Source organism: Scomber scombrus, chromosome 16, assembly GCF_963691925.1.
Source record: "Scomber scombrus chromosome 16, fScoSco1.1, whole genome shotgun sequence".
In the NCBI taxonomy this organism is placed as follows: domain Eukaryota; kingdom Metazoa; phylum Chordata; class Actinopteri; order Scombriformes; family Scombridae; genus Scomber; species Scomber scombrus.
Window position 1 is genome coordinate 10,876,140 of NC_084985.1, and position 13,970 is coordinate 10,890,109.

The 13,970-nt window shown below is 36.4% G+C and overlaps 1 protein-coding gene across 1 annotated transcript; it reads right to left on the bottom strand.

The window, feature by feature from the left end:
* Positions 1-337: 337 nt before the first annotated feature.
* On the bottom strand, positions 338-13,615 carry LOC133996541 (T-cell differentiation antigen CD6-like). Its single transcript, XM_062436128.1, has 12 exons — positions 13,523-13,615; positions 12,493-12,576; positions 7,057-7,335; positions 5,776-6,090; positions 5,014-5,325; positions 4,188-4,250; positions 3,799-3,939; positions 2,432-2,554; positions 1,702-1,773; positions 1,290-1,454; positions 674-784; positions 338-589 (listed from the first exon to the last, which is right to left on the bottom strand). Exons 1-12 carry the CDS (start codon positions 13,572-13,574, stop codon positions 501-503), a joined length of 1,806 nt encoding a protein of 601 aa, XP_062292112.1. The 5' UTR covers positions 13,575-13,615; the 3' UTR covers positions 338-500.
* Between the last annotated feature and the right edge of the window lie 355 nt (positions 13,616-13,970).

The window sequence follows — 13,970 nt, forward strand, 5'->3', positions numbered from 1 at the left end:
CATCACTACAAACTGGTGCCCACAAATGGGGCCCACTAAATTGTCTTTCTTCTTTCATATTACCCTGTCTGAAGAAGATAAACACAGTATGTTACAGTATTTTATTCAAATGTCTAGTCTCTACAACTGTACATTGAAGTTATTTTATTGCTGACTCACAGGAAACAGTAGTTTGAGAAAGATAGTCATGAGATATCAAATCAGTCTAAATTTAGTTGAAAATAATTTTTTTTAAATGTCTCAGCTAGATATGACTAATGTTTCAACAGCATTTCCGTGTTAAGAAGGTTTTCACCACTCCACGTAATACAATAGTCATTCAAATGCTAATAAAACAATGTTTATATGTCGTCTATTTGCACGTTATAACTGAATTGAGCCCAGTTTTAACCTAAATGTAGACTTCTTTTGCCCATAAATCACAAAATTTATGCTGGTATTTGGTCTTACATGACAGGTTCCTGGTCTGTGTGACCTGGAGTTACCTCCTCTGTTTGCTATTATGATCCTACGTCATCATACTCATCCTCAGATGATGTGTCGCAGTCAGGGCTCACAGGAGAGTAGATAGGGCCATCGTCTTCATCATCTAACAATCAGCCAATGAAAATTATCAGCGAAAATGTGAATCTGTGAACATTTTTAATGTTTTTTAGTGTTTTGTGACATTTACCTGAATTCTGCAGGTTTGTTTGTTGTCCAGAGTACATCTGGTCATTGCTGAAGAAGAACCTTGGAGGATCAGGGGTACCGTTGACAACGAATGACTGGCCTGGTCCTGGCTCTGTAATTTTGGAGAGCATTTAGTTTAGTTATTTATGTTAACTTAAATTTTGATCATGAATTTGATCTGAACTGAGAAAGCTTTTTGGGAAACTTGGCTTCTTTCATATCCTCCTATCGGAAGAACTGAAACAGAGTTTCCAGTCTGATTCTATTGTGTCTAAACTAGAAACACCCACAGATTGTAGCTTATAATGATGATGAAATACTGTTATATTTCACATCTTAAAACTCTAAACCCTCCCCAGATTTATTTATATTTTCTTCTGTCCTCAACTTGTAAAAAAAAAAAACTACAACACTTCTCCACCAATTAAAAAAAACAGGACATTACAACTGCTTCAACCAAGCAGTATCACTACTATAACAAGTATTACTAATACTAACTAAAGGGAGCAAATCATACTCAATTTATGTACGCTTTAACATTTATTTTCATTGTGACTTCTAGAAAGTGTCAAATTTATACCAAACGTGAATATTCCAGCATCTCTTTGCTTTTCTACCTGTGATATCATCAGGTTTTGTGTTTTCGTAGCATTCCCCGGATGAGGTGCTGGAGCTATCAAATGAGTCCTCTGTGATCTTCGACACCCGGGCATATGGATCGCTTATTTGAAGACCATTATAGTTTGTTAAGGCTCGCATCACTCCATTTGTGGTTTCAGGGCCTGAAAATGGAAAATGAAATACAATGAATGACTAAAAAACAATATCTTGTAAATATACATACATATAGCAAACAGGGAGTAATTCTAGACACACCCAAAACCCCAGCGTAACCTCACTGAATAATCAAAACGTTCATGATTAGTAGACATGCAGTTCAGTCTAATGAGAGTATTACCGTCAGTGTTTGTGATCTGTTGAGTGCAAAGTCTTTGTCCCTGTACCACCTTTCTTCAAAAAGTGACTCACCTTCCTCACGTAGGCTGTTAAGACCTGAAGGTGTCATCAAAGGGTTCACGTCCGTTCTGTACCGCTGAGAATCTGCATTCAAAATGATGCACACAAGGCATTTTTTTCAATCACAATCCATTCCCTGCAAACATTCACTGCAAACAGCGTTGATCTGCAAACACTGTGAACAAGCACATGGCAGAGCAGCTTCAACCGCAAAATGCAGAGAGAGACACAGTGAGAAGCAAAGACCGAGACACAGAAGATGAAGAAATAAATACAAATGGAAGTAAAAGAACGTAGCTCACTCCGAAAGGTTGATAAAGGGACAGATGGGTGATTGCCTGGCTCATACTGCTCATAGTCTGTATCTACTGACGTGCTGTCAACACTACTAAGCTGGGTCCAAAGATGCCTGGGATTGGAGGGGACTTTTTGAGACAAACACAAAGAACGAAATGACATGATGAGATGACTGGATGCCTTTAAGATGCTGCACAATTCTTCAACTTCCTCACTTCTATTAACGTGCTGTATAGACTATCTATACTGTACAAATACATGCAGTATATAAAGAAGGAAAAAACACAGAACATAAGGCAGCTTGTCTATAAAAAAAAAGTTTTGTAACAAAGAATTGAAGTTGATTTACTATGAACACTGGGTTGTATTAGTATCAGTATTAGTATATCAGGCACACATTTTCAGCTCATCTTCACCATATTCTTGGAAATGTTCAAGCACTGACCATCTGTCTGCTGCGGGTTGGCAGTGACTTTGACGAGATTGACAGCGTCGTGGTAATCGTTGTGACGATGTGCAGAGGAAGAGGAAAATGGTTGGCCGGAGCGTGTCTGCTGTAGTAAGAAAGCTGTGGACATAAATGACAATATAAAGATTATTACTGCCCTACTTGAGCACTGCTCTCCCTAAATGCAGGCCTAGAGTTTCCAGAAGTAGAACGGGAGGCAGAGTCTTCGGCTATCAGGATCCTCTGCTGTGAAAGTATCTTCCAGTTTGGAAGCTTCCTCTCTAAGTTTAAGAGTAGGCTTAAATCTCTCCTCTTTGATAAATCGTATTACGTAGTCATGCTGTTATAGGCCTGGACTGCCGGGGGACTTCCCATGATTCATTGAGCTCCTATCTCCTCCTTCCTCTCTCTATCTGCATGCATTCATGTACCATTAGAGCATGTCATTGGGCTTGATACCCACTGCTGCTGCTAGCATTATTATTAGTCACATTTATATTTATATTATTATTGTTCTTTTTATTGTTATTATTGTTGTTGCTGTGTTTTTCTGTCTTTCTCTCCTCTCTCCTTCATTCTCTCTCATCCCTTCAAGGCAGATGGCCGCCCACCTAGAGCCCAGTTCTGCTTGTGATTTCTTCCCATTAAAGGGGAGTTTTTCCTTGCCGCTGTCACCACATGTACAGCTGAGTGGAGGATCTGGGCTTCAAACCACCGACCTTGACCTAATTAGTGGACCACCTGCTCTTCCTCCTGAGCCACAACCGCCCATCATTAATCATTTCCGGAATGCTGTAATTTATGGAAAAGGTGCCTAACTGTGTTTGGCTACTGATGGACATACAGATGTTTTGTGTTGTTGTTTTTTTTGTGGGGTTTTTTGTTCTGTTTTTTAATCATGTAAAAACTATAAAACTATAAAAGATTTTGGGATGAATTTGGAAGGTTTTGTGCCACCCATATGAAGAAAATGTATCAAAAACATTTGAGGTACTGAGTAAAGTGTATGCTTTGGTTTGTCTCATGAGAATTTCCATTCATGAACGGTGCAAGTTATCTGGAGCTGAATCAAAGATAATATGGAATACACAGAGATATCACAACAACTTCTAGTGCTTTTCTAACTATACTTTACAAAGCTGCCAAACTTATAAACTTATTAAGTAAGAAAGTAATAGACAGTTTAAATTTGCATATAAGCCAAACTAAGAAAGACTACGATTTTAAAGATTTAGTTGATAGATTTGATCTTACTTAAAAAAAATAAAAGCATCATATCTTAAGTCCTTATTGAAGCAGAATTACTCAGTGTAGGTATGTAAGTAGTGAGACATTAGCGCAGGCTGAAGTCAGGAAGAACCAACCGTGTCTTCTTCTGTAATGGCAGCAGAGCACCGTGTTTGTGATCAGAAGCACGAAGAGCACCACAGACAGAGACATGGAGGTGAGCAGCTCTGGGGACACTATGAAGAGCTTTCCAGGCGGACTGATGGTGGTTGTTGTAACTTTGGATGGACAGTTCAGAAAAAAATCAAATCATTATATTTCTCTAAAAACTGATAGCTGATGCAAGACTCACAAAACTCACATTCGTGAAGAGAACCATTGTATAGACTTATTTTGATCTTAAATAAGTCAAGGGATATTTAAAGTAACATTTATGAATATAATTAGAAATATGTCTATATATATATATAGACATATATAGAAATATATATATATATATAAGGATTTTTTAAAATATCATAAATACCTGTCACTCCATGGATAATTGCAGTTACATTATCTGTGGTGAATGTAGGCAACCCGAGGGAACCTATAGGAAAAAAATTGTTTTTTGTTTATCACAGTTTATCACCCACACGGAGGGATTAAAGAAGAGATCAGTCATTCACATTTTCACTCATCTATTTGTGCAGAATTAAATTGACACAAATGTCACACATGTTTCTACAAATTTTTATATGATTCTTTGAACAGCAAAAAAAAAAAAAAAGTATATATATATGAGAATTCGTCAAGAAATGGAAAGAAACAATTCTCTGAAAAATATCTAATCGTGACGCAAACCTAAAAGGGAAGAGTTTCTCCTTTCTTTCAGGAGGTTGTACAGTTTCTAGTTGTACAGCTACGACCATACAATAAACAAAAGCTGTTTGTGTGAAGAAACCATTAAATACATTTTTGCCTAATTTGAAATTGTATCTAAGCGTTTGTTGGGGGTTTTTTTGTTAATTATTTATATCATAACTTTGACTGTTTTAGATATCATCTCATAGAAACTGAATAAGAGCAGCTCTTTGTGTTATATGACTTAATTTGATATTTTATATAAGAGCTCAAAAAATGCTGGAAACAAAAGAAAATGATAGTATTAAAAGTATAAAATGTCACTTATAGCTTCCTGTTTTCTTTTTTTCCCATTTTATGAAAGTTAAATATGATAAATTAACCATTTTAGTCAAACCTGCCATTTTCACATGCTGTTCCCACAATTTTACTGTTTCTAAACCAAGTCATCAGGATGTCAATTCAGAACCTATAACCCATATTACTGATGACAAAATACTGTCACTCACCATTGCAGATAAGATAAGATGATTTCGAGGTGGAGCACAGATGTGGTGCATTGATGTACTCTTTGCACTGCCACAGGTTCTTGGCTTTTGAGGCGCATTGATAGAACCACAGTGTCCCATTGTTGTGTGCGCGAGGAAAATCAAACTGGGTGGATTTCAGAGCCATGCCACACTGCAGCATGGAGCACACCATGGAGGCCATGTCGCTGTCCCAGCAGGTATCACACACCGTCCCCCAGCTGCCATTACGATGGATCTCCACTTTACCAGAGCAGCGGTCCAAGCCTCCCGTCAGTCTGACTGCTCTCATCTCTACACACAGAAAATACAAACTATGAAACTATTACAGGAAAATAAAATCAGCATTTTCTGCAGTTCTGGGTTCACAATTTCTAAAGTTCATATTTAAACAATAGTCAGATGCCCAAATGAACACTGAAACAGGTTCAAAATAACTTTGACTCAGAAGGAAATAACTCATAAATACTTAGTCATGCATCATTACAATGTCACCTAGTGAATACTGATGATGTCCTCAAATAGATAGATAATAGATAGATATTCAGTTTACTGTCACAGAGGAGAAAATATTCACATTTAATAAGCTGGAATCTGAGAATTTGGAAATGCCTTTCTTCAAAAATTACTCAAAACAATTCCTTGATTATCAAAATAGTTGGTGATCAACTCAATAGTTGAAAACTAATCGATTAATCGTTGCAGCCCCAGTTCTCTGACTGTGTGAGTGAAGTGTTTTGTGACCTGAGCATACGACCCCGGCATCCTCTTTGTGTCCACAGTCGGTGTCGTTGTGAGCGGCCGGACAGGCCCACAGGTTCCCCTCCTTGCCCGTACAGTTCAGCTCGTCCAGGTGGATGGGCCCTCTGCCTGAGGGGAAGGGACCACCCTGTCCCGTTACATTGAGGGCGTAACCACAGCCGAGCTGGGCGCACACCAGGTCAGCATCCCTCAGGTCCCACTGGTCATCACACACTGTGCCCCATCTCCCATCTCTCCATAACTCCACCCGTCCAGCACAGCGGTCTCTTCCCCCTGCCAGCCGCACAGCCTGGTGGCCTGAGGACGACATCATTCTTTTATCCACCTAATATTAGCTCAAACTAAAAGAGCACCAATAATTAATGCAGGGATGAATAAAAATGCATTAATTGTCGTTCCCCACCTGCATTTGAATACCATTTCTGAGTGGGCTGATGTTTTATTGAAGGGTGCAAAATTATTATTTTTTTGTCAACAGGATAAATCACTAGTAAATGTTCAAATTTTACCAACCAATAGTTTACCACAGTTTTTTTTTTTTTTTTACCATTGTTGTATATTTTTTACAACATTTGGCTTATTATTATCTAATTATGTGGTGCCATCTTGTTTCTGTGCCTGAATCAAGATAGAGTTTTAAGGTCTTTATTATTTTTGTTTTTAATTTTGCTTACATGGTGCATATTCCTTAATGTAAAATAAAACAAGCAGTCATTGTTTGAAATTGAACTAAAAAAAAAGTCAAAACCACAGAGAACTCACATAGTTCTTGTATTTATTCCTAATTCCTCTTTTCTTTGAGGTGGAATTTTTTCAAAGTGATTTATGTAATGTATTATGTAGCTCATTTAAAAAAAAAATTGAACACACACATTGTTTTTGTCAGCTTAATATCAGTCAATAATTAATGTATAACCACTACAAATCGCTCCAAGTCATGAGAGCTGTTGTTTCCTCTATATATGACACTATATTTGTGTTATTTGTAAAATTGTTGCTACTAGAACACAGGATCAAACACAATACTAATAAAAATGTTTCATTTATAACACTAAAGCTGCAAGCCAAAGACATTAATGCTGATAACTTTTGTTGCGTTGGGTGTAGATATTTATCTACCCACACAATGCCACAAATCAAATATCAAATGTAAAATGAGTGCTTCTGCAGGAGAGAGTTTAGGGGGTTCAGAGTTTGCACACTTTCCATTTTGTGCACAGTTTGCAAGATTTTAAGTATGAAGCATAAAAGAGGTAACCTTACCACATACAGCTTCAGTGATCACAGTGCAGTGACTTCCCACGCTCTGTGAGCAGTTCTGCAGACGACCATCTTGGTACAAACAGTCATGAAAGCAGGTGGTATTGGGAGGTGAGCGGGTTGTATTCACATGATAGACACTGCCACAGTCGAGACCCCGACAAACACGTTCAGCTAAATCTGTCTTATTTGATAAGAGTGCCACCTTGCCACTGCTGCTGTTTCCCGGCATCCTGAGAGTCCAACTGCATTTACCAGAGAGTCGGTCTATGAAAGGGTCCCCTGAACACAGACAGAGGCAGAGACAGAGAAGAATTTATGTGAAGCCATTCAAACTATTGTGTGGGAATTTGACGTAACTCAGCTTAAGATAAATATATGTTCGAGTTTACTGTCTCGTACCTGTTGCCACTTTACTGTTTTTTACCAGAATCAAAGAAAGTTTCCCGTACATGACTGAAAAACTTATTTTCATTTTACTCTCCTCCACCTCCAGGTTACAGGTAATCTATCACTTTTTCTCACCACAGTGTGAGGAGTACAAAGCTGCCGAAAGTACTAAGACATTTTTGGGTGATACACTGCTGCACATGACAAAGACATTAAAAAATATAGCTGGCAATACTTCATATTTGTATTATTGTGAACAAAACACACACTGCAAAAACAGATGTGTCAAAAAACAACACACATGACTGTGTCCATAGCATTTGGCACATGCTGTGTCAAACCATATTTCAAACTATATGTCAAACCATATTTTGACACATGCTGTGTCAAAATATGGTTTACTGGGAACAGTGCTGATAAACCACACAAACCCCTGACCTGGATAAGTGACAAACTGCACCTTTTAATGTACACTGTACACTGTACTGTGCAATATATGTTTTCTAATCTATACTTTATATAACAGTATATTAAAAGTGAAATCCACCTATGTGTCTCACTGTACTTCCATCAAGTATGTTCCAGAGACAAATGAACACACCAGCACCACACATAATGGAGGAACACAAGAAAAAAATAAACACTTACAATAGAGTCAAGAGTGGAGAAGCATAAATTGTAAGTATATAAACTCAAAGTTGGAAATTCGCTAATTTTGAATTTTACTCAATGTTCTTTGCGTTGACAGATTGCTGCTTTGATATTGAAAATGAGAAAATGGCAACATTTCAGGCCTGATTGGAGTTAAGTGTTTGTGGATTTTGCTTTTCTCTGTCCCCACCAGTTACCCACCAAGTGCTGAAAAGCTCATCGCGACTTTCCCTTCCTTGAGTGTTCACATTAAAGGAAAAGGGGATGGATTTGTAAGTAACTCTGAAAGAACATATTAATTACTCTTAATATGATTATATTAATTACATATACATTTTTATTTCTGTCTCTCTCTGTGTGTCTTTGCTTCTTTCTGTGTCTCTGCCTCTCTCTCTCTCTCTCTCTCTCTCTCTCTCTCTCTCTCTCTCTCTCTCTCTCTCTCTCTCTCTCTCTCTCTCTCTCTCTCTCTCTCTCTCTCTCTCTCTCTCTCTCTCTCTCTCTCTCTCTCTCTCTCTCTCTCTCTGTCTGTGTCCACAGCTCTGATTCTGCATTGGCAATCTGAGGAGCACAACATAATGTTTTTTGTTGTTGTTTTCAAATTTTAAGAATTACAAACACCTGGTAATGTTTAGCACATTAAGTTGTAATAAAACATTAATCAGTAATTTCTGATAATTTTCAGTTACACATAATAAACACCTAATGTGTTACACATTTGAGTTTAAATTTACCTGACACAATGTATGTGTTAAAATGGCTCACACATTGATTGTGTTAAATTTAACACAAGATTAACACATTTGCCACGTGTTAGAATTCTACACATCATTTTTAACACATCTCTTTATCCAGTGCATGAAAAGTCAAGTCAAATTTAAAACAACAGGAGTTGACCAAAGTGCTGAACAATAAAAAAACAAAACATAAAAGCAACATAGAAGAAATATGAAGGCGGTGGTAGACGAAACACGAAAAAGAAACAAGAAAAGACAATTCTCATACTGAGTTAAAAGCCAAAGAATAAAAATGTGTTTTAAGACTGGATTTAAACCTACTGTCAACTAAAAAATGAGGTGAAATATCATTTAAATGAGGCCTATTGACGATAATTTCCAAATATATATATAAAACCTGTGGCAATAAGTTGGAATGAAGTTGGCTAAAAAGGTCTGACGCAGAATTGGGTGATAATTTATACCTTATGCTGTATAAACAGTCAAACAAGGTCCATTTTGAGGGTTAAAAACAGGCGTGTGGGGGCCAGCCTAACATGCAGAGGCAACTCATCCCAGAGTTTGGGGGCAACAACAGAAAAGGCCCAGTCTCCCCTGTGGTTCAACCTCGAACTAGTAGCAACTGGTCAGCATGAAAAGATTAAAACCTAAAGTGTGTTTCTCTATAGTTTATTTCTTCAACAGTTAGTCTGTGGCACTCAGCCTCAAGATCATTTGTTCTTACTAATACTGTAAAACTGGTCACAAATATATATATATACATATATATATATAAACACATATATATATATATATATATATATATATATATATATATATATATATATATATATATATATATATATATATATATATATATATATATATATATATATATATATATATATATGTGTGTGTGTGTTTTAAAAGAGGCTCTGTAATTTCCTTTTAACAGTTTCACACACTCAAAATAAACTGCAGCTGCCATGATAACGAAGGACGGAAGGAACATGTCACCGTGTGGCTGGTTGATGTGTTTTTAGAGAACAGTGGACTTCTATGGCAGAGGGCCTCAAACTTTAAATTGACACAAATTAGACCATGGACTCACATCTGAGGTATTTTGCTGGTTTGCTTATGAGTCGTTTTTATTACAGAAATTGTATGAAACCTATGACCTAAATAGTCACATATTCTGTCATTGTGTTACTTATCGATGGAATTATAGTGAAAATAAACGATTCCCCTTTTTTGGGGGAAAAAAGCAGACCAAACTTCTTAGTAGTATAATTCATCCTGTGAAGATCATTGTTGGTTTAGGTCTTTTCATTGGATTTGCTGACAATATCATAAATATACAATACTGTGCAAAGGTTTTGGGCACTTTAGATGTTTAGATTCTTATCCTTTAGATTCTACCTATGCAATACCATCAATGAGGCGTCTGATTCTGCAGCATGACAACGCACCCAAACACACAGCCGGAGTCATAAAGAACTATCTTCAACAAGAAGAAGAACAAGGAGTCCTACAATAGATGTTTTGACCCCCACTGAGCCCTGATCTTAACATCACGGAGTCTGTCTGGGATTACATGAAGAGACAGAAACAGCTGAGACGCCAAAATCAACAGAAGAAGAAGAACTATAACTGCAACTTCTCTGAGATGGAGGATCAAGGACATTCCGAGTACCCGAAAATGTGTGTTTCTGAGGAGAACTGCTGCTGTTTTAAAGGCAAAGCTGCTCATAACAAATACCGATTTCAGTTAGGTTTATTCTGTTTACTGCACATTCTATGAAAATAATTGACAGAATATACTCATGGCATTATTTTTTAAAGCAAACTCCTTTTACTTTTTGTGCCTAAATCTTTTGCACAGTACTGCATAATATCATCAGACCTTTCCTTTTAACCTAAAGATGAGGCAGCAATTTGGGGTCTGTAATCTATTTTAGATTAACGTATCTACAGCCACATAAAAATCCTATATATTAATATTATTCATGAATTGGAAATCCTCCTGACGTTCATGTTTCTTAAGGGGAAATGCTGAAATGGTCTGAGTCATATGGAAACAGTATACTGAAGTATTTGGGGACAGTTCCTTGTCTAAATGTTCCATATTTTCTTTAAGTAAAAGCAGCAATTCAACTGTGTAAAAATACTTACTTTTACTAAGAAGTAAAAGTTCTGCATTCAAAATCTCTCGGAGCTGATTTTAACTACATTATATACTGCTGTCAGTGTATTTCTGCTATCTATATGAAAGTGTTGTATTTTATAAATTGATTGTGTATTTTGTTTTAAAATCATAATCAGCAAAGTAGCGATAGCTGTCAAATACATGTAGTGGAGCAAAAAGTTTGAAGTAGAAAGTAATATAAAACGTAAACACTCAAGTAGAGAATAAGTACCCTAATACTCTACTCAAGTGCAGAACTAGCAATTACTGCATGATTTTTGTATAAACGCCAATGAATGTAAGGGTGTGTGTCTTTCTATTGATTGTGTATTATAATTTACTTTTGCTTTGCTGTCGTGTTTTTTTTTTTTTTTTTTTTTTAAATTTCCAAAAGTTATATTTAATTGCAATACATTTACAATACTTTATGGTTCTTTAAGATGTGCTTGTGGTTATTACACAGATAACTACAAAATACAGACTGTCAGCTTCAAGTTGGGACTTTTCTTACATACATAGGATAGAATAGATCTTTATTGTCATTGCAAGTAAACAACGACAACGTCCAATGCAGCATAAAATAATTTTTTAAAAGATATAAGATATATACACATAACACTAATACACACACGCACGAGCCAAGCACATCTCACCCATACCCATGACCGCTAGAGTTGGAAAGTAACAAATTACATTTACTCACGTTACTGTAATTGAGTAACCTATCCCCTTGTCCTTTTTGCACTACACAAGCCCCCCCACACACACACACACACACACCTTGTTAAAAAAGTAACTAAGTAGCATTTACTCAAAGTACATTTTAAACAAGCTATTTTTTACTTTTACTTGAGTACATTTTTAGACCAGTAATTTTACTCGTACTTAAGTGAAATTTCATCAAAGTAGTGGTACTTTTACTACTTTTAGTAGAATATATCAGTACTCTTTCCGTCTCTGATGACCACATACACATTCATACCCATACCCATAAATGCAGCCCCTCTCTCAGGCTCCCCCCATATTTCCTGTCTGTGTTTCCTGTCAACAATATATTACCAACATACGTGCTAAAAGCAACCAATATTTGCCTTTTCACAGCAATGTTTACCTTCATATTCATTCGAATATCCAGCTTTGTCAGTTCTGTTTTACTGTCTCATCATCTCATCATCACTGTTATCATTGTAAACTGGAAAGTATAATTTATTTGATTCTTTTGGACTGAGATGTTTTTGGGACAAACCTCCTTTACTGAGGGTGCAAGTAAAGCACAAAGCCACCAAGACAGCAACAAAGTGTGTTTGCAGAGCAATCCAGAGTCTGCGTAGGAGAATGCTTTGCTGTCTCACAGTTTGATTTGCACCTGCAAAATTCTCTGATATGTTTCACAAGCAGGTCACCCCACATCCTGTGACAAATATTCATACGTAATCTGCATCAGGGGTGAGAGAGGTTCCTGAATAACATATTTATACTGCAGGAAAAGATTAAACTTACTGTTAACTTCCTCTTGTAGCTCTGTATTATTTCCATCTGATGTCACTGGGACATTCGTTGTTTGAGTAGATGAGTTTTGAGTAGCTGGAACAAAGAAGGGGGGAACAAACCACATTGACTTCACTGCTAGCAGGTGTTTGAGTTTCAGGCCACACACCACATCAAACTAATGTCACACTTTGGAGGAGTAACCACTTGACCACCTAATTGTAGTCAATCCACATTTAACACTTATATAATCTTCTTTTTGCAGAACTCAGTTTTGCCTCCACAGCACCTTTATGTTTTATACTCCCTGCGATTCGATCTTATTAAAGATTCAATGCTTTATTTATGAAACGTGAAATTCAATGTGGCACATTCCTAGTGTTGAGCTAAGATTTCAAATAAAAATTCACCATTACAAATTATAAATACATCTTTAAAAATCACAAATCCAAATATGAAGCATAGTCTGTTATTCACTTTTCTTCTGTTTATTTCTCTCTTTTCAACTTTTGAATTATTTCACAATCATAAACTTCAAACTTATAGAGAGAAAACATCAGTTTGACCTGAACAAGCTACTGGAGTAACTTGAAATACAGTGAACGTCCGACGCTGTGATAATTTGTTAGGGTTGTAACGAAATATAATATGTAAATAATTGTACACCTACATTACACACAGTTAGTTGGGGTTAGTGTTTTTGTTGTTGTTGTTGTTGTTGTTGTTGTTGTTTATTGCATTACTCACTTTTCTTATGATAAATAGTGGCTATGAATAGTAAAATATAAAACAGTAGCTAAAAAATATCATTGTTTAGGCCAAACTGGAGTCAATTTAAGTCAGAACCACTAATATCTACACATTTGAAAAATAGATTTAAATATAGTTACAACTGCATATAATCACAAAAATATGTCATCATCTTAGCCGTTGTTATTGAAGCCACGCTGCTGACAGCAAATCTGTTATGAGTACTTAGTTCATGAGTATCTTTTCAATTAAATGTTTTGAAGGTTTAAATGTACAAAAAGGTTTACATTACCTTGACATAGACAGCTCAGAAGAACAATGAACATGCATTTCATCAGCGTCATGTTGTTGACACAAAAGGGGAAATAGCTTCACTGGCCTCTGCTCAAAGTTGAAATGTGACTGTCTGCACAACGCTTTCTCTCTTGTTCCCTTGATGTATGATCGACAGAACTTCCCATTTGCCACCGCAAAGTCTGGGGCTTTGTTACTGTACAGTTACCTCATGGTTCAACCACTTTAATTTTTACCATGGCATTTAATAGTATAATTTACATTGTGAATTAATTATTGTATTACTTTAGCAAATTGTGATGATAATTTACCTTGATTTGGCTTTAATTTTCTTTAAACGTATAATTATGTGTGACTACTATCGTGTACACTTTGCACAGATTTGTAAACCTGTTATAAAATGTACTAAATTAACAATATAATACAATTCATATGTAGTAGCTGTA

What these genes read in the sequence shown, in the direction of transcription:
- LOC133996541 (XM_062436128.1), bottom strand. Translation starts at nt 13,574, where the DNA reads ATGACGCTGATGAAATGCATGTTCATTGTTCTTCTGAGCTGTCTATGT. An exon ending in GATCACTGAAGCTGTATGTG is followed by an intron (nt 6,091 to 7,056) that starts GTAAGGTTACCT and finishes TGTCGTCCTCAG; the next exon opens with GCCACCAGGCTGTGCGGCTG. An exon ending in TGCCGGGGTCGTATGCTCAG is followed by an intron (nt 5,326 to 5,775) that starts GTCACAAAACAC and finishes TTCTGTGTGTAG; the next exon opens with AGATGAGAGCAGTCAGACTG.